Raw genomic sequence first — 20,336 nt, 5'->3', positions numbered from 1 at the left:
GGCATGGCGGCGCCAAGACCCCTATCCCAAATTCCCAATATTCCAAACAAAAAGCTTAAAAAGCGATAGGTAGACAACATTACATTGCCTTGCCCGTCTATCCCGTCCGCGGGTACAGTGACACTGGGGCTCTATAAAGCGGGTGATAATCCTCTACAGGGTCAGGGGCTTCATTCAGTGCCAGATGTGCCCCCTTGATTACCAAGGGAGCTTTTAGGCAGCTATGAAACATTTGAACCATCGGACGAAAACTGGCGATCTACGCATCTTTCGGACGGAAAAATCACATGGGAACTTCGTAATCGCTATGGGCCCTTCGGCCCTTCGGTCTTATACTACCAGCAATGATGTACATGTTTTGAAGTGCAAGTTTACCAACTTTTGATTTGACATTGAAACCAATAACCAGCTCGAGATGAAAACCGATCTATACAATCAAGACAAGAAAATGACGACAAAAACATGTCCTTGATCAACTCCGCTTTGACATTTTACTGCCATGCTGCTCTTTCCTCCGCTAGTCCCAAGCACTCTTTGGGGTAAAGTTTTACCTATACCCCCGGTTGTCACCGCCGCCACGATATCCACCGCCGCGGTAACCTCCGCGGTTGTCATATCCGCGATCCTGACGCGGTGGTCCCCTGTACTGGTTACCCTGGCCTTGGTAGCCGCCGCGGCCACCGCCCTGACCGTACTGCTGTCCCTGTCCCTGATACGCTTGCGGCGGAGGAGGCGGGAGTGCATATCTGTTGTCTTGATACCCTCCGCGACTGTTGCCGTAACCGCCATATCCACCGGCGCCTGGAGCACCGCCATAGGCGGCACCAGGCGGAGGCGGAGGAGGTCCAACTCCGAATCCGGCAAGTCCGGGGGGCGGAGGAGGCTGCCAGCCGGGTGGAGGGCCATACGAGTCCCGTGGTTGACCACCGTATCCGCCGCTGTTGTTACCGCCGTTGTAATAACCGCCACCATTACCTTGGTAGCCGCCGCCGTTTCCTCCATATCCTCCTCCCCTGCCTCCACCGCGTCCTCCTCCACCTTGGTAACCGCCGCGGCCGCGTCCTCCCTGCTGACCACCGCCAGGTCCATAGTTGATGGGCTCATTCCTTCCACTATAGCTCTTGTTGCTCAGTGGTACACCTCCATAGCTTCGTCCCGAGCGTGATGCCTTGCCCTTCAGGATGTCAATATCGCTTCGAGTCAAAGCGGGTGTTGGCATCTGTACCCCCCTAAGGAGCATCGACTTGTGCGTATGAGAGCAATCAGGGAAGAAGTAGTAGGCCATGAGTGACCGATCGTAATCCACGTCGGGCATTGAGTTTCTGCTCAACGGGTAAACCAGCGAGCCGTGAGGCACGTAGCCGTCAATCTTCTCGACCGAACCCGAGAGGCCAGCACTCTTTGTGGGATCCAGCTCGAACTTGGTCGTGCCCTGCTTCTTGGAGTAGAACTGGATCGTGATGTGTTCATAGAGTGTTGGGTGAGAATCAGACAAGAGTAAATAGTCCTTGCCCGGTGCGTTCCGGAGTTGATCTTCTGGGCTCAAGAGATGGGTTTTGGTCTCCATGGCAGACAATAGACGGGGCATGTCGATAAACGGAAGAAGGGCTACACCCTGCCAAGCCATCTTCTTGCCGTTGAGGTCAATCTCGAATTCTTCGGGATAGAAATCGCGGATCTCACTGTCCTCCTCAGTCATCAAGGGGTGAAACACCTCGGGGATAGCGTGGCGAGACGCAGCCGGAAGAACACTCATGAGTTGCTCAAAGGGCCGCGAGATTCTGCCCTTCTCAAACTTGATCTCCATCTTGCCAAGATCAACAAAGTCCGCAGCGAACGGCGCGTAGTGGTAGGGGTAGAACCACTCCCATGAGGGGCAGCCCTGGAAATAGTACTCCAAAACCCACGCAAGACCTTCGGCATACGCACGACCAACCTTGTGACGGAACTCAATGTCCTTACGGTCAACCTTGAACTTCTGCTCGTAGTACCGGTCCGCATAGCCCTCTTCCCACAACTTGACAGAATCGGTAGGCTCAGCATCAGTCTCGCTAACCTCGGTCACCTCGGAACTGCTCGCCTCGGGACCGGTAGCAGCATCTTCGATAAGCTCAGCCTTTCTCTTGCCCAGGGCTGAGGGGGGAGCAGCTTGCTCTTCGGTGGCCGGGGCGGCCGCAGCAGTTTCAGCAGGAGTCTCAGTGGACTCGGCACCGGTTTCCGGCGTGCTCGTTCCTTGCGCCATCAGGCTCTTGATCTGATCCTTGAGCACGCTAGCGGCACTCTTGTTGGCAACATTGGCCTGGTCAACCGCCTTGCGGTTCACCACCATGTCATGAGTGATTGAAGGTTGCGGTACCTTGCCCGGAAATTCATTAATCTTGTGAAAGGAAAATCCAGCTGGCGGGCCACTGTTCTCAGCCGCCTGGCGTATTTGCCTGCTGCCTTGGGCTCTCCTTTGTCGGGCCTCGTCGGCAAGCTTGCGCCTCTTGAAACCGGCCTCTCGTCGGTCTTCGGCTTCCTTTCTCCTCCTGAAAATGGCATCCTCTTGCTTGGCCAAGCCGGCCATGATGTACTGGACGCGTTCAAGGTCCGCATGGCCATCTTTGGTCAAATATCCGCCCATGACGGGCAAGTTGTCTTTCCAAATGGCCGTAAGGGTATCAATTCCGTTCTCCCTGATCTCCAACGCAGGCAAGTGAGGCAAGAAATCGTTTCCGACAAAGAAGCACATGAAGACCCAATCGTCGATGGCCCTCTCCAAGTTAAACTGGAAGGGAAGGCCAGGAACGTCAAGTTCAATAGCAAGGTACTCACGGAGGATGGAAACGTGGAGCCAGATAAAGGGCTTGAGAGGAACGACTGCGTCCTTCTCATCGAACTTGCCATTCTTCTCCTTTGCCTCACCCTTGCAGTTCATGGCGTCATGTCCCTTTTGGCCACAGATCTTGCACAGTCTCGGCCTGCTATCTTGGGCAAAGACGTCTTCACGCAGAACACGGAAATGGGGCTCGTGCGTGGCCAAGCCAAGCATAATAAGATCGGCGTCGAGTCCGTAAATGACATGCCGAGTATTGGGGTCATGGTTGGGGGAACCACGCTGGGAACGGACGAACTCCATGATCTTGTGTTCACCCTCACCCGGAACGGTGGCGTCAGAGATAATGACCTTCATGTTGGCCCAGGCAGGATCGGTATTCAGCTTGTAAGAACACCAATACCGGAGACTGGCAGCGAGGATGTCCATGAAGGGTGTACCGGGAGTGATGGAGTTGGAATCGAAAGCCTTCTTGACGATGGTCTCTACGGATTCTTCCTGTTGGGGCTTGCCATTCTGCTTCTTGAGCAGCTCGATGAACTTTTGCTTGTCTTCCTCCTTTTCCATGGCTTCCCGCGCAGCACGGAATCGTCTGGACCGTTGCTGGTTCATTTTGGCTCTGGGGGCAACGCCATCTGTGGTGACATAATGTTAGTCCGTTTCTTAGATCAAAGTAGGGCGATATGTACTAAGTACTAACCAACAGCAATCATGAGGAGCTTCCGCGGGCGAACCATATTGACCACGCGATCGGTGTACTTGAAAACCTCGACCATCATCTCTTCCTCATCCTTGGGCGCGGGGCGGTCCTCGGGGTGAGAGCAAGGATGGACGATACCGTTCATGTCGAGATACAAGTTGTCAAACTCCTCGCCATTGGGGTTTGGCTTGGTCGCGTCAACAGGAATGACGGTGCCATCGGGCATAGTAATCGGCTGATCCTCGACGACGGGCGAGATGATCTTGGGATACTTGGTGGACAGCCACCTAAAAGCCGCCGGAATACCCATCTTGCAAAGGCGATCGAGTGGTCACACGAATAGCACTTGTAGGGACGGTATTTGTATGTAGTTGGTAAGATATAAGTAGGTAGTTGTCGCGAAACTAGCTAGCAGTGACCGCTGTGTATCGCGAGAAGGATCGGAGGGAGTCGCTGAAAGATATAGCGATTCTGGGGGAGATTGTAGGCTGTTCAATTCGCATAGACGGGAAGCGAAGAGCGAGATGTCGATGAAATAAGAGGTATAGGATCGGTCGAAAGGATCGGTCGAAAGGATCGGTCGGCAACAATTGGTGACGCACAACACGGGCAAGGCGATCGAATGGGAACCACCAAGGTTCACCTCTAAAAGCCAAGGTGTAGCTTTTTGAAGAACACGCCTTGTCAACCTAAAACCCAAAGAAACCCGGGCCGAAATTGACAAATTAAAGCGGTCCTTGCAGCAATGCCCGTTGGATAAGAGCGATTGCAGAAGTGGTGATGGAGTGGCAGTGGGATGAACTGGGGAAAGAATGACGGGACCGGAACGCGAGCTCTGACATTGCGAAAGAATTCAAGGGTTCAGCGACTGCCAAGACCATGCGGCAAGGGGGCGATAAGCACCGATAAGGCCACCAACACCGCCACAGTAGCCTGTTATCGACTTATCGAAACATTATATGACGCTCTATGGTTAACAGTTATGTTGACTAACAGAGCACGGCACGATTGGGGCGCAGGAACCGTAGAGGTACAATTCTGAGGCTCAAGAGACCGTAGCATCATTACCTTTTAGTCCCGTAACAATACTGAATGCTAGTGTATCATGATGATCGCCAATTGTTGCGCGGGCTGGACTTTCCGTCTGAAAGGACCACCTGTCCCTTCTCGTTGGCCTCCGTTGTATTTCACTTGCCAGACGGAAGCTGCTTGTGTGGTTGACAAGGCGGGCCCTTCCATCTTTCAATCGTTTTGTCCGGGTACATCCAACCCCAGAGACAACAGCCGCTATAGCGCACTTGGCCCCTGTAACTTACAGCGCTCTACCCCAGAGACACTTCGCCGTTGTCAACAAGCAACCAGGGGGGCCACACGGGCAGGTACCCCTGACTGACACCCAACGACGCAAGAGGTGATCCGACCTCTCCTCGACCTTCTAGCATGCGCGCACCCCGCCGTCCACTATGATCCTCCAGTCCCTCCATGGCATCTAAACCAGTCCACTACCTCTATCCTCGAACATGTTCTCGACCATTACGGCTGCGCCGGCCAAGCAGTCGGTGAGCGAAACCATCGCCGTCCTCAGCGGCCGCCTCAACACAGCAACCCTCCTCGAAGACCGCCGCGCCGCCATCCTCGGCCTGCGCAGCTTCTCCAAGCAATACCCGGCCTCGGTTGCCTCTGGCGCTCTACGAAGCCTCATCGGGAGTCTGAGCCGGGATGGCGAGGATGTCGACACGGTCAAGGTCGTCCTCGAGACCCTGCTGATGCTCTTCAGCCCCAACGAAGACAGCCCCGAAGCTTCAGAGGAGATTGCGCTATGGCTCGCCGACGAGTTCACCCAGCGCCAGGAGAACATCACGCTGCTGCTCGACCTGCTCGACACCACCGACTTCTACTCGCGCCTCTACTCGCTCCAGCTGCTCTCCCACATCCACTTTGCCCGAACAGAGAGAACCGAAGAATGCGTCCTCGTTGCGCCCCTGGGCATCCCTAGGCTGGTTGCCGTGCTCGACGACGGGCGAGAGGCGGTCCGAGATGCTGCCATCAGTCTGCTGATCGACCTTACCGCCGAATCCGTGGATATCCAGAAACTGGTGGCATTCGAGAAGGGATTCGAACGCATATTCGACATCATCACCAATGAGGGAGGTCTTGTCGAGGGCGCAAGGGTGGTGGAGGATTGCTTGATCTTGCTGGCGAACCTGCTTCGTCTCAACTCGTCCAACCAGTCCAATGTCAGGGAGATGGGATTCATCGCACGGCTTGCGCAGCTATTAAGAAGTGCTTACAAGGGCAGCACAGACGAGGAGGAGGTTGCGCAGTGGGCTGAGGAGCAACGAAACAGGAACATCTATGCTTTGCTTGCGCTGATACGTCTGTTTTTGGTCCCTGGCGCGGCTGGAACCCCTGCGAACCAGATCGCATTCTTGAACGATCGTGTACTTGAAAATACTCTCCAGCTGGGATTCACTTATGGCGTTGACCTTCCCATAAGAGTGGAAGCGCTCGCGGCTTGCGCAGACATGATACGTGGTAATGCCAGGCTACAGGAGAGGTTCGCCGGGCAAGAGGTTCCCTCTCCGCTTGCAATGAACGGCCAAGGCCCTCATTCCAACGGGGTGCCAAAGGTCTATGTTATTGACGGTCTACTGGACCTTATCCTGGCCGTCAACTCGCTAATGGAGTTCGACTTGCGCATGGCCGCCTGCAACTGTCTAAAGGCCTACTTCAACAACCATGAGGAGATTCGAAAGCATTTCCTCACGAGAGCTATCCAGGGCCACAAGATGCAGGCAGATGAGCTTACCAACATCTTCACAACGTTGCTCCAGCCAGTGCCAGAGCAGGTCACGGCAGATCCGTATAGGTATTGGTTCGCCGCTATGCTCATGCTTCATCTGGTCCATGAACTCCCCACGACGAAGCACCTGGCCATGGAGGTCACCGAGGGAGATGAGGCCAGTGGCGAAGAAGTGGTTACAAGTATCCAAACCGTTGCGTCCCATCTTCTCAGAAGCGTGGCTAGGAACGATGATCCTCGCGTCATCATTGGTTATCTAATGCTCCTCCTGTGCTGGCTGTTCGAGGACCTGGACGCAGTCAACGATTTCCTAGGGGAGTTCACCAACCTCCAGGGGCTCATCCAAGCGGCTGTGGAGAACCCCAACGGCGACATCATCGTGCAAGGCCTCAGTGCCATGCTGATCGGTGTCGTGTACGAGTTCTCAACCAAAGACTCTCCCGTCCCCCGCGCCAAGGTACGCGAAATGGTCATGTCCCGCATGGGCCGCGATCGCTACGTGGACAAGCTGACCAGGCTACGCTCCTACCCCTTGATGAGGGACTACGAGATTCTTCCCCAAAGACTCGACCTCAGTCTCGACCAGAAGCTCCCCGACGTGTACCTAGATGACACCTTCGTCGAGTTCTTCAAGGACAACTACAGCCGCATCATCCGGGCCATCGACCGCGACCCCGGGCTCGAGATCTCCGTCATCACCAACGGCGTGCAAAAGGGCATCTCGCGTGAGCTGGTCGACTCGCTGCGCGCCCAGCTCGAAGAAAAGGACCGAGCACTCGAAGACTTCGCCGCCGAGAAAGCCAGGCTCACCTCGCAGCTGGGGCAGGAACAAGCCGACCACCGACGCACCAAGGAGCAAACAGCCGCCGACGTGCACCGCGCCAACGAAGCCATCGAGCACATGCGCGTACAGCTGGGCGCCAAAGACCACGCCATCCAGAACATCGAAGCCCTCGTCGCCACGCTCAAGCAGAACCTAGCCAAGGAGCAAGCCGAGCATCAGCGCTCTCGAGCAGAAGCAGCCCGACTCAAGACCGTCAACGACGGCCTGCAGCGCGCCCACGAGCAAGAGCTGAACAAGCTCGCCAAGGATCTTCGCACCAAAGAAGACGAAAGCCGAAAACTCCTCGAAGCAGCCCGCCGCGAAGCCAAGAACAAGGAGGACGAGCTGGCCAAGCAGCACGCCACCCAAATCGAGTCCCTGAAGCGCGACCACCAAACCAAACTCGAGTCTTACCAGCGCGACCACGCCACCAAAGAATCCCAACTCCTCGCCCAAATCGAAACCGCACGCAAAACCGCCGAGCAAGAAACCGAGCGCGCGGCCCAGCGGTTCGAGGCCGAGAAAGCTGATTTGAAGGCGACGATAAGTCGGATGGAGGTGGATCTGATGAAAGCGAACAAGGCCAAGACAGAGTCACAAAACAAGATGACGGAATTAGAAACTGCACTACAAAAATCCGGCGACGCGCTGAGCACCGCGGAGAAGAAGTTGGCTGAGGCGGAGAAGGCCGCCAAGGTAACGGGGGAGAAACTGGAGGAGCTTGAAAGGAAGTTGAAGGGGGTGGAGGAGGAGAGGGAGGGGGTGGAGAGGTTACTGAAAGAAAAGGAGGATACGGTTGTGGAGGTGGAGAGGACCCTAAAAGAAAAGGAGGATGCAGTTGCGGAGGTGGAGAGGACCCTAAAGGAGAAGGAGGGGGAGATGGTGAGCATGAGGGAGAGGTTGTTGGAGGGGATGGAGAAAGAAAAAGAGGAGGCGGTTCAGAAGGCTGTGGAGGAGGTTAGGAAGGAAATTGACAGCAGCCTCAAGGTTAACGATAAGACTGACGCAGCAGCTACCGAGGCCGAGAAGGCAGCAGCTATTGAGGCCGCCACCACCGCAAAAGCGAGCGAAATCGAAAAGCGTCTCCAGAAAGAAAAGGAAGACGCCCTAGCCTCGGTGCGGAAGCAACTCGAAAAAGAAAGGGAAGAAGCCGTTGCCAAGGCGGTGGCCAAGGCCGTAACGGAGGCGGTGGAGAAGGAGGTGAAAGAGAAGCTGGATGAAGAACTGAAAAACGCGCAGAGCGAGCGGGACGATTTGCTGTTGTTGTTTGATGATTTGGAGGAGAAGAGGCAGAAATATAAGGTAAGGCTTTTTTTCTTCGACCCCGACTCTAACCCCCTTGCAATTGATTGGAGCGCCGCCCTTGGACTATGTGGACTGACATTGTTTGCTTGCTGCGGTACAGGAACAACTTAAGAAGCTTGGTGGTGAGGTTTCTGAAGATGAGGTGGAGGATGATGAGGAGGAAGAAGAAGATGGCGATGGCGATGAGGAGTAAGAAGAACAGGCTAGACAAAAGCTGGTTACCGGCGGTATATAAAATGCTTGTTAATGAAGCCTGTGGTATTCATGAATATATTGCACATATCAGGTCATATAAACCCAACACACTTTGCCTTGAGGCTTAGTATCACCATAAGGACTTGCAATGCACGGCAATTATTTGAAATACGTATCTCATTGATCGTAGGCTTAGTAGAAGGTTCATGTCCTAGTAGCTCTCCCATAGTAGTTTCCCATGCCGATTCCATGCAAAGACGCCAAACCAAACCCATATCATTAGGACGTCGTTAAGAAAAGAAAATGAGACGCTGCAAAGGGAAGAGTGTGCAGCGTCTCCTAGCGCAGTTAAAAGACCCTTTAAAGCCATAGTGCTATGACTTCTATGCTCGATTCATACTCGAATCATGCTCGAGCAGACGAGCGAGCGAGCAAGCAATCGGGTTTAGAAATCATCACCACCACCAAAATCCATATCACCATCCTGGCCATCATCTGTTCAAATCCGTTAGCACTTATATCATCCACACTTGATTCCCACAAAAGGGAAAGGGAACAGGGTCAAACTTACTATACCCATCCTGATAAATCTCCTGATCATGATCATTCACCGCATCAGCAATCAACGCACCACCAAGTACACCCGCGCCCAACCCCAGCGCCGCACCGCCCATCATGCCCATGCCACCGCCGCCACCGCTCCTGCCGCCGTAGGCCTGTTGCTGCGGGGGGTAACCGCCACCACCATAGTAACCACCTTGTTGAGGGGGGTATCCTCCATAACCGCCTTGTTGAGGGTATCCTCCATATCCAACCGGTGGCTGCTGGCCGTACATCGGTTGCTGAGGCTGGCCGTAAGGTGCCGGAGAGCCACCGTATGGCATCGGAGAGTGACCCTGGGCTGGGTAACCACCGCCACCGTAGCCATGAGACGAAGATCCGGAGGGCTTATGCTTACCCGCCGCACCAAAGATCTTGCCGAGGAAGGACCCCTTAGATCCGCTGCCGCGGTCGTTGGTATCGGGACGAGGCGGTAGTTGCGAAGGGAACGGCGAGGGACCGGAGGGGGTATGAGCGCGCTGGTTAGCTGTCGCAGCGGCGCGAGCGTCCTCTTCGGCTTGGAGCTGGCGGGCTAGGCGAGCGTCTTCGTCTTCGTAGGAATGACCCTGAGAAGAACCGCCGCCGGCGCGGTTGGCGGGGTTGTCGTAGGGGTTGTCGGTCTTGGTGTCGCTTGCATAAACGGGCTTGCTGTCGCCGGCAGAATAGGAGGGAGGGGGGCCGGGAGGGGCGGATTCATCGCGGGGAGGGACGGCGGGCTCGGTGGGTTTCTCCCATTGGGACTTTTTGGTGTAGGTGTTGACGTAGAACCTGGCGAGTGACGGCGTTAGTAATGACGCGCACACTTATGGATTGTGATATAGACGGTCGCCCGAATGAACACACGAAGATGGGTAACGGGAGTAAACTTACCATTCTTTATACTGATCGTTCCATCGCGCCACCCAGCCCTCGGGAACCTTGGGCGGGGGAGGACCGGGAGGAGGAGCAACGAAGTCGGCCATCGAACGGACTTTGCTGTTTTCTGTTTGATGGTAGGTTGATTATGTGGTGGGGGAGATTTCAATTAGATCGAGGAATGAAGGCGTAAAATACCAGGAGATCTGGTTCGTACGACTTGTTGGTTGATGTCGGGTGAGGCAGGAAAAAGGTGGATGACGAAGGAGGGGTACAAGAGTTTGTAGGTCGTGTAAGAGATGGGTTTCAAAGCGGGGGTTGGTTTATATACTCTTGGTATCTGCGGTAACTACCAGGTGGCAAACAGAAGCAAGATGTAAAATAAATATTTTGAGATGGTAAGTACCATAAGGACAGATTTGGTATTGTGAAGGTTGGAGTTCTATTAATGCATTGTGAAGCGGCTTGACGGGCGTGGCGTTGCGACTGAAAGTCGACGTATGATGTAAGCTGCGGATGCGATGCCAAGACTGGCGATTGCGAACGACTCGCCGGGAACACCAGAGGGAATCACAACGGTAGAGGCAGCAGCGGATACCAAACCACTCAAGCGGGCGAAGAAGCCACGGGAGAGCTCAGGAACATCCAATCCGTACGATTGCACAGCCCCGTTCACGAGGGGTTAGGTTGACAAGCGAGGTCATGATTCAGCAGCATGTACATGTTAGGTACTTATGGGGAAGTCGTCAACTGCACGAACCCCGGCATCGGCTGTCCGGTATTCCGGGAATACCTCTAGCAGTACTATCTTAATCAACCAGCCACTGTAGGTGGCGAGCGTCAACATAGGAACTCTAGAAATCCAGTATTACTCGCCTGGATCACCGAATTTCACTATTTGTCACACGCTTCTTACATTCTTAGATGGAGGCCGCCCATGGTGTAGTTTAGCGATGTGCGATGTTGTATTCTGCCATGTGATCAAATCGATACCACTGCCCATGGACTTGACAAGAACACCAGATAACTCCAAGGAGGCTGTGCAATTCTCATTTAAGTTAGAGCTTCGCAGTAATCATCCAGAGCCAGCTCTTCTCTTCTTTGTTATATTCCTTGGGATAGGAATTTCATGGTAGATTCGCACGGTTGTACCTAGGCATTCATAATATATTGATATATAGTCGCTATGTTTCAATCATTAACCCTAACCCAGAGCCATCATCAATCAACTCGAACAACAACCTATCTTGCTCGGTCTACTGACACTATCTATAAAACCATGATTGCCCCCCTTTGGTCACCATAACAATGCAGTTTGGGCCAATGTCCTCTACTCCAGTTATGCTCGGTAACGCAGAAGAAAAGACCCAACGAAATAATACCTGTGCAGTCTCCGTAACCGTTCCGTAACCCTTCCTGTCTCATATTGTCTGCGCTTTGGACGAGTTGTAAAGTCCCGAAAACAATCAAGCCAAACCATCCCATCCTAATCCGTCATCTCATTTCGTTCCATCATTATTCAAATGTCAAGTTTCCATTCCATGGGGTATGCCACTCGTCAGGCCTGGACGCCTAGTAAACCTCACGGCGGTCCTCTTCATCTCTGCCCCTACCATACGATCCATTGAAAGAACCAAAGAGTTGCGCGGCCTCCATACAGTAACCGCCCGAGGCCATTCCCCTTTCGCTACCATAGCAGATGACAACGGCATCGACGATACCACTCAGGATTCCTTCCATTGCGCCGAGGATGCCCCATCCGATAAAGCTGGCAACCATACCCACAACATAGGCGTACGCGCTTCCCTTTAGTCCCATGCTCCCATCGGGACGCTCAACCGTCAGTTGTCGAGCCGTCATGACCCATCCCGCGAAGCCGAGGGCGGTAGCCATTATGAACCGCGTAGCATGCAAGATGAGCTTTGCTAGCCGATAGGGCAGGAGCGGGGAGTTGTGGACGTCGGATCGGAGAGCGACCGGCGTAAGCGTCGTTGTCGGCCGCTGAGGGGCAAGGAAGTCCATCCGGCTGAGACCTCGAGAAGCAACCGCGAGAGACTCCGAGTGGATGGCGGCGTATGTGAGAGTCAACGGGTTGGTAAGAGCTGCGATCGGTGTAGGAACGAAGGAGTACACAAACATGCTAAGAATGTTTGCGGCGCGGGAGGGCAATATAAGAAGGGGAAGGCGGATGGCTAGTGCTATTAGCGTCGACATGCTGATAGTGCCAAAGATGGTGCTGAGAGCGTGACCCAGGGCGGCAGAGACGACGTCCTTGGATGATGCTGCTGGGACCGCGTTGCGATGAAAATACCATTGCGATACCGTCGCCGCCGTGGTGGCTCGCTGGATCCCGGAGATGATCGACAAGGTCCAGATATACATCAGGACAAAGTAGATGCCTAGCCACCAACTGGACGCGCTGATGATAAAGCGCGACAGGTAGCTCGAGAAACTCCCGCCCAGGAAGACTCTAGTAAACATGAGTAACCAAACCCAGGTCCAGAGTACTACCGTGGCCAGGCACCCTACACCAACCAACATCAAAGGCGAATTTGCCGCAAGAATACGACTCGAAAACTCCAGGATATTGATTGCCGATCTTATCGCAAGACGGCCCTTGAAGACCATGTATATCCAAATCACTGCCGCAGAAGCTGGGACAGTGGAAGCCCACCTCATAACGGTATCCTGCGCTCGCGTACTTCCGCTGGTTGCCCGGAAACTCAAGATCAAGGGATACAAAGAGAAGGCGGTCATGATCATTGGCACGGACACCAAAATCAAGTAAACCAGTGGCCTGATGTACGCTCGCAATGTTGCCAACCAGACAAAAGCAACAATCATCGATACCAATGTGTCGACAGCTAGTAAGTTGAAAGACCTGGTTATGGTGTTGTAGATGGTGTCGCCGAGTGGCCGCTTCCCGCTTGTGTGAAGGTAAACCAGCACAAACGTGGCAAACAAGGATGCCAAAGCAATCAGGAATATGTAAGCGAAGAAGGGATCGTGGACGAATATTTCCCCATCCGAAACCGGGTGCGCTGGTGTTAGCCCGGCGTCTGGTGGCAGTCCACCATCGAAGGACCTTCGAGACTCTTGCAATAGGCCCGCCTCTGAATCCTGAACCGAGCTTCTCCTGGTCGAATACCTTTGCGGTGCTGGCTGTGACTTGAATTTCTGGAAAGCGGGTGGGGAGCTGCCCATAGAAGCCTCACCCAAGAGATCCTCTGGCGGGTCATCATCATCTTCGGCAATAGTTGACTGCAGTCCGACGTCTTCCATGGCACCCTTAGTGCTGTCATCCTCATCCGAACTTTGGCGTTTGTGCTTCCCAAATAACTTGCTCCCTCCTTGTCGGCGATCATGTTCGCGCTTGGACAAGCTTGTAGAATCGTTCCAACTGCTTCTGATGCCGTGGAGGCGAGTTCCGAGTGCGTCTTGGTAGCCCCGACTCCTCTCTAGCGAAGCACTCCCATCATCCTCGGCTTCGGTGCTATCTTCCAACCGTGCGGCAGGTATCACGCGACGGGAGCGTTGCAAAGCAAACAGATCTGCAGCCTCCCGGTCTCTCTCTTCTTCGTCCTCCTCCTCTTGCTCAACAGCGGCTTGAAACAGCGGCGCATCCTGGGCGTATCGAGACCCAAATCCGGCAAGGGTACCAAAGCGAGAGCTAGTCGGTTGATAAGGGTTGCCTGCGGCACCTCTATAGTAGGAACGCCCACTCAGTCCTCTGCCTCTGCCAGTCCAGCCCCCTGGTTGGCGAGACGAAGGCCGGTCGTTGTTATCTTGCCCGGCAAAGCTGGACAATCGTGACTGCGACTGGGACAGGAACTTTGACGCATCTGGTTTTACCTGTTAGTCAGTATGAAAGATGGTACTGAAAACGATTGACGGGTAACGTCGGGGAGGTGGACTGGACATAGATATACGCACATTCTGAGAACATGGCGGCCTATCCCACGCCCCCAAAAGTTATTTCGAGAAAATTTAGTTGCAGCTCAAGTGAGGTTGTCCGAAATAGTGCCTCTTGGTGTTAGTCGGCGGTGTGGGACCGATGATGCGTAGCTGATGACGGCAGACGGACGCAGACGGACGCCAGTGGTGGTCGGAGCGATGTGGCCGAGTTGAAGACGCCGATGTAAAGATGATTCCAGATTGTATTTCTCGAGATCTAGAAAGGTGCTAGCGTACTGGTATGCGACGGCGTGAGATGTGCTAGACGGGATGACTTCGTTCTGCTAACAAGACGCTTATAGCCAGGGCCTAATCGGTGGAGGGGTTTCAGAGCGACGGAGGTTTGGCACTTCAGGCTTCTGCCTCATGCAAAGAGATAATGAACAAGGCGGCCCAAGGCAACGAGAATTAACTGGATAGTCCTAAGAGCATGCGCGCCATGTGGCATAGAGACATACGAGAGCGAACCAGAAAGAGGATGAAGAGATGGAAAACAAAACAAGGGAATATGGATGGCTGTTGATAAGATTCAGAGTCGTAGGGTAGTCGGAGGGTACGGGTGTACAAGAAACAGGCAGACAAGGGAAGGGATCGGGTGTCCACTGTGTAACAACTAAACAAGTGGGCTGGCGACTGACCGCCCGGCCACTCACCCACACTGGACTGCACGCGACAACCCTGGCCTGGGAGCCTGAGGTCCAGTCCGCCTGCCGTGATCAACGGGCAACCACCAACCACCAGGGCAGTCTCTACCAGCCAACGAACCAACCCTCAGTAGGAACCCTGATGGGTACATCAAGGCAGGCAGCTTGGAGCTCCGCAAATAACGACATTCGGTGGTGCCTGCCGGATGTTTGCTCCTTTTACACTAGAAACACAGCATTGGATTCATCGAATCATGATTCAACTTTTAATGATGGTTCGGCAGTCAGAGTGCACAACAGCCACACCGGGAGATAATGAAAAGTGGTGGAGGAAACCAAAAGATTGTGCGAACACGTATCTCACCTGCTGGCCCCTTATAAGGCTTGATCCTTTGTAGTCTTTATCAAAAAGGATGATGCCCCATGACATCGTCTTCTGAACGGGAATGTGAAGAGGTCTGTTATCGTTCACTTGCGTCACTGATAACACCGACCCGATGCCACCGCGAGCCCCGACCAGGTGATCCACTGCAAGCGGCCATCTTCTATTGGCCAGATCCGTAACAAGACTGGAGCTCCCATCCCGACCGACAGCTCCACCCCGTGAGGTGTCAGGGTGTCCTCCATTCAGCGTTCATCGTTCACGCTGCCAAGTTGTTCTTTGTATTTTCTCTTCCGAGTCTAGTCCTCATCGATACTTTGAACGACGTCCAACCAGCGACCAGAAGTGCAACCATCACCTCTTGCGTTGTATTGTCGTCAGGAACGGTCTGGAAATCACTTTCTACGCCATCCCCTCGAGCCAGCCTCGGTGGTACCTAGCCATATCATCATCGATCAACCAAGCAGTCAACCCAGTCCCAAAAGACACCGTCCAAGCCGCCGACTTCTTATAAAACAGGGAGCCAGATCCACTGCCTTTAACTATCCCGGGATAGCTCTCTGCAATCCATCACCTCACCTGATCTCCTGACGAGCGAACCCCTTGCAAACTCCGGCTCGGTTACATAGCCAGGTCTGCGCAACTCGAAACGACAAACACCAAGGCCCAGCCAGTCCAGTCCGTCATCGAAAAGAAGCATTAATACTACCCCCGCGACCATCTGGAGGTTTCTCCTCCATTATTATTATCACCTCTACCAATATCCATCAACGTCCTAGCAACCAACTCGACAAGCGGATATCCCACAACTACAACCAACCATGTCGTCCTCACTACCCTGGGACTACATCGCAAAGCTAGTATGCATCGGCGACTCAGGCTGCGGTAAATCCTCGCTCACGATCCGGCTCTGCGAAGGTCGTTTCGTCACCCACCACGACGTGACCATCGGCGTCGAATTCGGCTCGCGCATCGTCCCCGTCGGTCCTCCTCACAGCGATTCCCAAGAACAACAATCACAAGAACCAACAGCCACCACCTCAGATCCCACAACAACAATACCAAACGGCACAACCTCCTCCTCCTCGGGCCTCCCCCCACCCCCAATAGCCGCCAAACCCTCCTCTTCTTCATCCGACCCCCCTGTCCCGCAAAAACACATGAAACTCTCCCTCTGGGACACCGCCGGCCAAGAAACCTACAAATCCGTCACCCGCTCATACTTCCGCGGCGCCTCCGGTGCCCTCCTCGTCTTCGACTTGAGCAGGAAACAAACCTTCGAGCACGTAACCGACTGGCTGAACGACCTTCGCGCCATCGCCGAGCCGGACATTGTCGTTATTCTTGTGGGGAACAAGGCCGATCTTACAGAACAAAATGAGGACGGGGAAAACAACAAGAGGGAGGTAACGAGGAAAGAAGCGGAAGAGTGGGCAAGGAAGAATGGTGTCCTAGAATACGTGGAGACGAGCGCGAAGAGCGGGGAGAATGTCGAGAAGGCGTTTATGAGGGTTGCCGAGAGGATATACCAGAATATTCAGGCGGGGAAGTATGATTTGAACGATAGAAGGTCGGGGGTGAAGGGGCCGAGTGCTGGGTTAGGTGGTGGAGGGGGAGGGGGCGGGGGGACGAATGTGAAGTTGACGGGGGATAAGGCGGGGAGTTATGGAGGGTGTTGTTAGGTGGAGGGTTGGAGGAAGAGGGTGGAGGGAGAGGAAGAAGAGAAGGAGGAGGAGGAGGAGAAGGGAAGATGGACGAGCAAAATATACATGCGATACGATCAAGACGTTTTACGGAATGCGACATGCTAAGGAAGAGAGACCGGGACATAAACAAATGGTACCAGGTCGTAATGATTCGAAGCAGGATGGACAGGAATGCTAGAGCGAAGTGAGCAAGGAAGAAGATGTGGATCGATGTGAGGGTGTATCGCCTTGTTGAGTCCTGTTCGACCGAGATGAGTGGATCGGGAGACCCATCGCATATGCATTTTCAACGAGGGTAACGGGCATTAATGTCGGGAACGCAGGCAGAACGATAAACTTCTAATCACTACTACTAAATGGCTACTCAACATGTTTACCGTGTTTCTGGACATTGACTTGCTCTAATATAGAAGTTTGACGGCCCCGATCTATTACATCAAGGAAACCAGTATCTTTCGTTGCAGACACTCTCCAACAAATCGCACAATGCTATCTCGGCAAACACCTTCCAGTAGACACGCTAATCAATTGTTTCCCTTTTTCTATAGCTCATCGTTCTTTTTGTTTTAGATCAGACTTAAAAGGAAAAGAGACATTGTCAATGCAGATGCACAGAATTTGGTACACTTTAGAGTAGAGCACCAGTTACAGGAAAACTGTTGCGGTGATGATCGCCAACCGAGAACGGGGCTGACCGTAGTTTCCTTCCCCATCACCATCTTTAATCCGAGATCCTCCAGTTATCGAACCACTTCATGTACTTGTACTGCTGGTTCGGGCCCACCATTCCCCAGCTGATGGGCATGAAGAAGATGTAAAGCCCAATAACCGTCGCATAAAGGATACCATAGGCAATGGCCTGGGTACGCTTGCTCCTAGCTCTGAGGAACCAGTCGGCAAGGAAACCAAAGGAGAGGATGGCGAAGTAGAGCGCCGGGTAGTAGTGATGGACGTAGGTGACACGGCCCATGACGATGAAGGGCAAGTAGTGAAGGAACCAGCCGATGACAGGGTAAACTCCGGCGTAGTGGATCTGGTCAATGCCGTCCTGGCCGAGCTCCTTGTAGCCACGCTGCCAGCGGAGAGTGTACCAAACGACGAGAAGGCCAAAGACGCCGAGACCGACAGTGGAGCCCCAGTAGACAAGAGGATTGCCAAGCAAGAAATACTTGACGGTCTTGTCGTCCCAGCTGCACATTCTCAAGCCAACGTGAAGGATAGGCCACTGCCACCATTGGGAAGCCAAATCGTCCTGCTTGTCAGGATCGGGAACAAGAGCGTTGTTAGAGGTCATCATGGCAACGTTCTGTCACACATGTTAGAGGATTTCCTAGAAGCAAATGGGAACGGAGACACGTACCAAGTGAATGAAGTCCTGGAAGAATTGATTCTTGAACTGGCCGGGCTCAGCAGGAGGCACTGGTTTCTGTTAGCAAAAGGAAACAAAGCCACCCTCAATTACGGTGCAGACTTACGCTTGGGGTTAGTATGGGACTCAACGTTCCAGTGAGTGTAAGTGTCACGGGGGTTGTTGGTCTTGGTGCAGGTAGTCTCGATCTGCTTGAAACCCCACTGGGGAAGGTTAACGGTTCCAGCGCGGAGGTAGCATCCCAAAACCTCGTGCTTCAAGCGGAAGGCAGTGGTGAGAGTGCGGATCTTGGAGCGATCGCGAGAATTGGTGTCCTTGACGACCTCAATCTTCCAGTGGTCCTTCTCATCACCAACGGTAAGGTTGCCATAGCAAGAAACCTCCTTGTCGCTCTTGGTCATGGGAGCGGGGATCTCGTGGGAGTGCAGGTTGCGGCCGGTCTGGGCATGGATCAGGCGAACAGTGCTGCCATCACCAATGTAACGGATCTCATCAGAGTTCTCGTCATAAGCCTGCTCCCTGCGGTTAGGGAAGAAAAACCAGTCGTTGTTGGCATCCTTGTGGTGATAGCAAGTCACTTGTTGTTGGTTAGAACCCTCGGGGTAGGTCTGAACGTGACTGTGAAGCAGGCCACCACCATAGCCCATGTTCTTGATAGTCACGCGGGAGCCGAGAGCAAGCTCCAGAGGGCTGTCCCTGCCAACTTCGGTGCCTCTCAAGTTGGCCTGGAAGAGCGAGGGCATCTGGGCATCGCCGGGGCCGGAGTTGGTCAAAACCCAGAAGTGGATGGCAAAGCTCACAAGGTAAACCGCAAAGGGCAGGATGATAAGGCAGGCGACGCGAGCGGCAACGTGGGCAGTTAGAACCTTAACGGGCATCTTGGTGTCGCCGAACTTGTTCCAGAGGTCCTCAATGGTGTAGAGACCGACGAGAGCGGTAACGAAGAGGCCAACCCACTTGACACTGCAGACAAAGCCGATGCTGAGACCAGTCAGGAACAGCCAGAAGAACCACTCAGGCGTGAAGCTCTTCTTGCGCAGGTTATGGAACTTGGCCCAGCACAGAGTGGTGGCCACGGTACCGAAGAGGAGCATAGAGTCGAGGAGGATGAAGCGGCTGATGGTGGTGTACGAGTTCTCGCAGAGAACCATGAGAGTGATGAGCCAGACGGCAGGGAGCTTGAAGTTAAGCTCCTTGGCGGTATAGTAGGCCATGGGAACGCACATGGCTCCCCAGAAAGCGTTGAACTGGCGCATGAAGGTGTAGTTGATTTCCTCGGGGTAGGTCTCGCCGGACTTGAACTCGAAAGATCCATTGTAACCGGCAAGCAATCCGCTCAGACCAACGAGGAGCTTTCCGGCAGGAGGGTGAACATCGAAGTAGAACTCGCGCTTGAGGTAATGGCTACCAAACTTTCCGAAACTGTACGTTGCATCGTGTCAGCTAGCCTCGAAAATCTGTGGGATTTGGATAGACGGGTGTGCTCACTGGGCTTCGTCCCATGTCACGATGGGAGAGAGACCAATCTGCCAAAAACGCGTAAAGAAGGCCAGGAACGTGAATACAGCGGGGGCAACGATCCACTCCCAACTCGCGATAGAATCGAGGAAGCTCTGCTCCTAGAGTGCAGATGTTGGTTAGCATGGACAGGGCGTAAGATGGGGCACAGGCTAGCTACGGACCTTCTTCACCGGAACCAGAGTCTTCTTATTATCCTCGGGCTGGGGCTTTCCGATAACAGTAGGAGTGACTGGAGGAACGTTGCGTCTCCGGGCCGCGTCTCCAACGGGGTCGGCACCGGAGACCGTGGTGGCTCGCTCGGAGCCATCCGTGGGGGTCGCCATGGTGCAGGTTCGCTCAAGGGAGCTTCAAGTGTCTCGATCGATCGTGGGCGTGGACGAGATAGATCAATCCAATCGAGGATCGGTTATGCGGTAGGTGGTAGTTTAGATGGCGAGGCCGATCATGGAAGAGAAAAAAGATGGAGTTAAAGAGAGTGTGGAACGGACGCGTGGTAGTATAGTTAAGGAAGTGGGTGATGTAAAGGGACAAGGTACTAAGAATATAACGGGACGGGGGCCGGGGGGAACCGTGGACCTTTGTCAGAGAAGGTACCTTTGTTCCCAGCTGATGCTTGGAGGTTAAAACGTCAGGCAACGAAGAGGAAAGTGGAAAGTGGACGTGA

General features: G+C 53.8%; 6 protein-coding genes across 6 annotated transcripts; 2 read left to right on the top strand and 4 right to left on the bottom strand.

Moving 5' to 3' along the window:
- Positions 1-317: 317 nt before the first annotated feature.
- Positions 318-4,311, bottom strand: B0H65DRAFT_466190 (XRN 5'-3' exonuclease N-terminus-domain-containing protein). The gene is made up of 2 exons (XM_062826840.1): positions 3,516-4,311; positions 318-3,450 (listed from the first exon to the last, which is right to left on the bottom strand). The coding sequence occupies exons 1-2, from the start codon at positions 3,823-3,825 to the stop codon at positions 548-550; spliced, it is 3,213 nt and encodes a 1,070-aa protein (XP_062681909.1). The 5' UTR covers positions 3,826-4,311; the 3' UTR covers positions 318-547.
- A 724-nt stretch (positions 4,312-5,035) lies between these two features.
- Positions 5,036-8,639, top strand: B0H65DRAFT_426423 (p115 like vesicle tethering protein; the record flags this gene model as incomplete). The annotated part of the gene is made up of 3 exons (XM_062824631.1): positions 5,036-7,903; positions 7,946-8,443; positions 8,547-8,639. The coding sequence occupies 3 exons, from the start codon at positions 5,036-5,038 to the stop codon at positions 8,637-8,639; spliced, it is 3,459 nt and encodes a 1,152-aa protein (XP_062681908.1).
- Positions 8,640-9,086: 447 nt separating this feature from the next.
- B0H65DRAFT_442693 (uncharacterized protein) lies at positions 9,087-10,203 on the bottom strand (the record flags this gene model as incomplete). The annotated part of the gene is made up of 3 exons (XM_062825588.1): positions 9,087-9,136; positions 9,213-10,009; positions 10,112-10,203. 3 exons carry the CDS (start codon positions 10,201-10,203, stop codon positions 9,087-9,089), a joined length of 939 nt encoding a protein of 312 aa, XP_062681907.1.
- A 1,465-nt stretch (positions 10,204-11,668) lies between these two features.
- On the bottom strand, positions 11,669-14,042 carry B0H65DRAFT_442692 (uncharacterized protein; the record flags this gene model as incomplete). Its single annotated transcript, XM_062825587.1, has 2 exons — positions 11,669-13,938; positions 14,030-14,042. 2 exons carry the CDS (start codon positions 14,040-14,042, stop codon positions 11,669-11,671), a joined length of 2,283 nt encoding a protein of 760 aa, XP_062681906.1.
- A 1,536-nt stretch (positions 14,043-15,578) lies between these two features.
- B0H65DRAFT_574159 (P-loop containing nucleoside triphosphate hydrolase protein) lies at positions 15,579-16,758 on the top strand (the record flags this gene model as incomplete). Its single annotated transcript, XM_062830572.1, has 1 exon — positions 15,579-16,758. The coding sequence occupies exon 1, from the start codon at positions 15,898-15,900 to the stop codon at positions 16,756-16,758; it is 861 nt and encodes a 286-aa protein (XP_062681905.1). The 5' UTR covers positions 15,579-15,897.
- Positions 16,759-17,231: 473 nt separating this feature from the next.
- Positions 17,232-20,176, bottom strand: B0H65DRAFT_201908 (dolichyl-phosphate-mannose-protein mannosyltransferase 2). Its single transcript, XM_062821801.1, has 5 exons — positions 19,834-20,176; positions 19,640-19,770; positions 18,258-19,573; positions 18,143-18,201; positions 17,232-18,088 (listed from the first exon to the last, which is right to left on the bottom strand). The coding sequence occupies exons 1-5, from the start codon at positions 19,993-19,995 to the stop codon at positions 17,504-17,506; spliced, it is 2,253 nt and encodes a 750-aa protein (XP_062681904.1). The 5' UTR covers positions 19,996-20,176; the 3' UTR covers positions 17,232-17,503.
- Between the last annotated feature and the right edge of the window lie 160 nt (positions 20,177-20,336).

Source organism: Neurospora tetraspora, assembly GCF_033439725.1.
Source record: "Neurospora tetraspora strain CBS 560.94 chromosome Unknown B0H65scaffold_4, whole genome shotgun sequence".
NCBI classification, from domain to species: Eukaryota; Fungi; Ascomycota; class Sordariomycetes; order Sordariales; family Sordariaceae; genus Neurospora; species Neurospora tetraspora.
The sequence above is the reverse complement of the archived record's forward strand: the minus strand, read 5'-3'. Positions and strand labels throughout refer to the sequence as shown.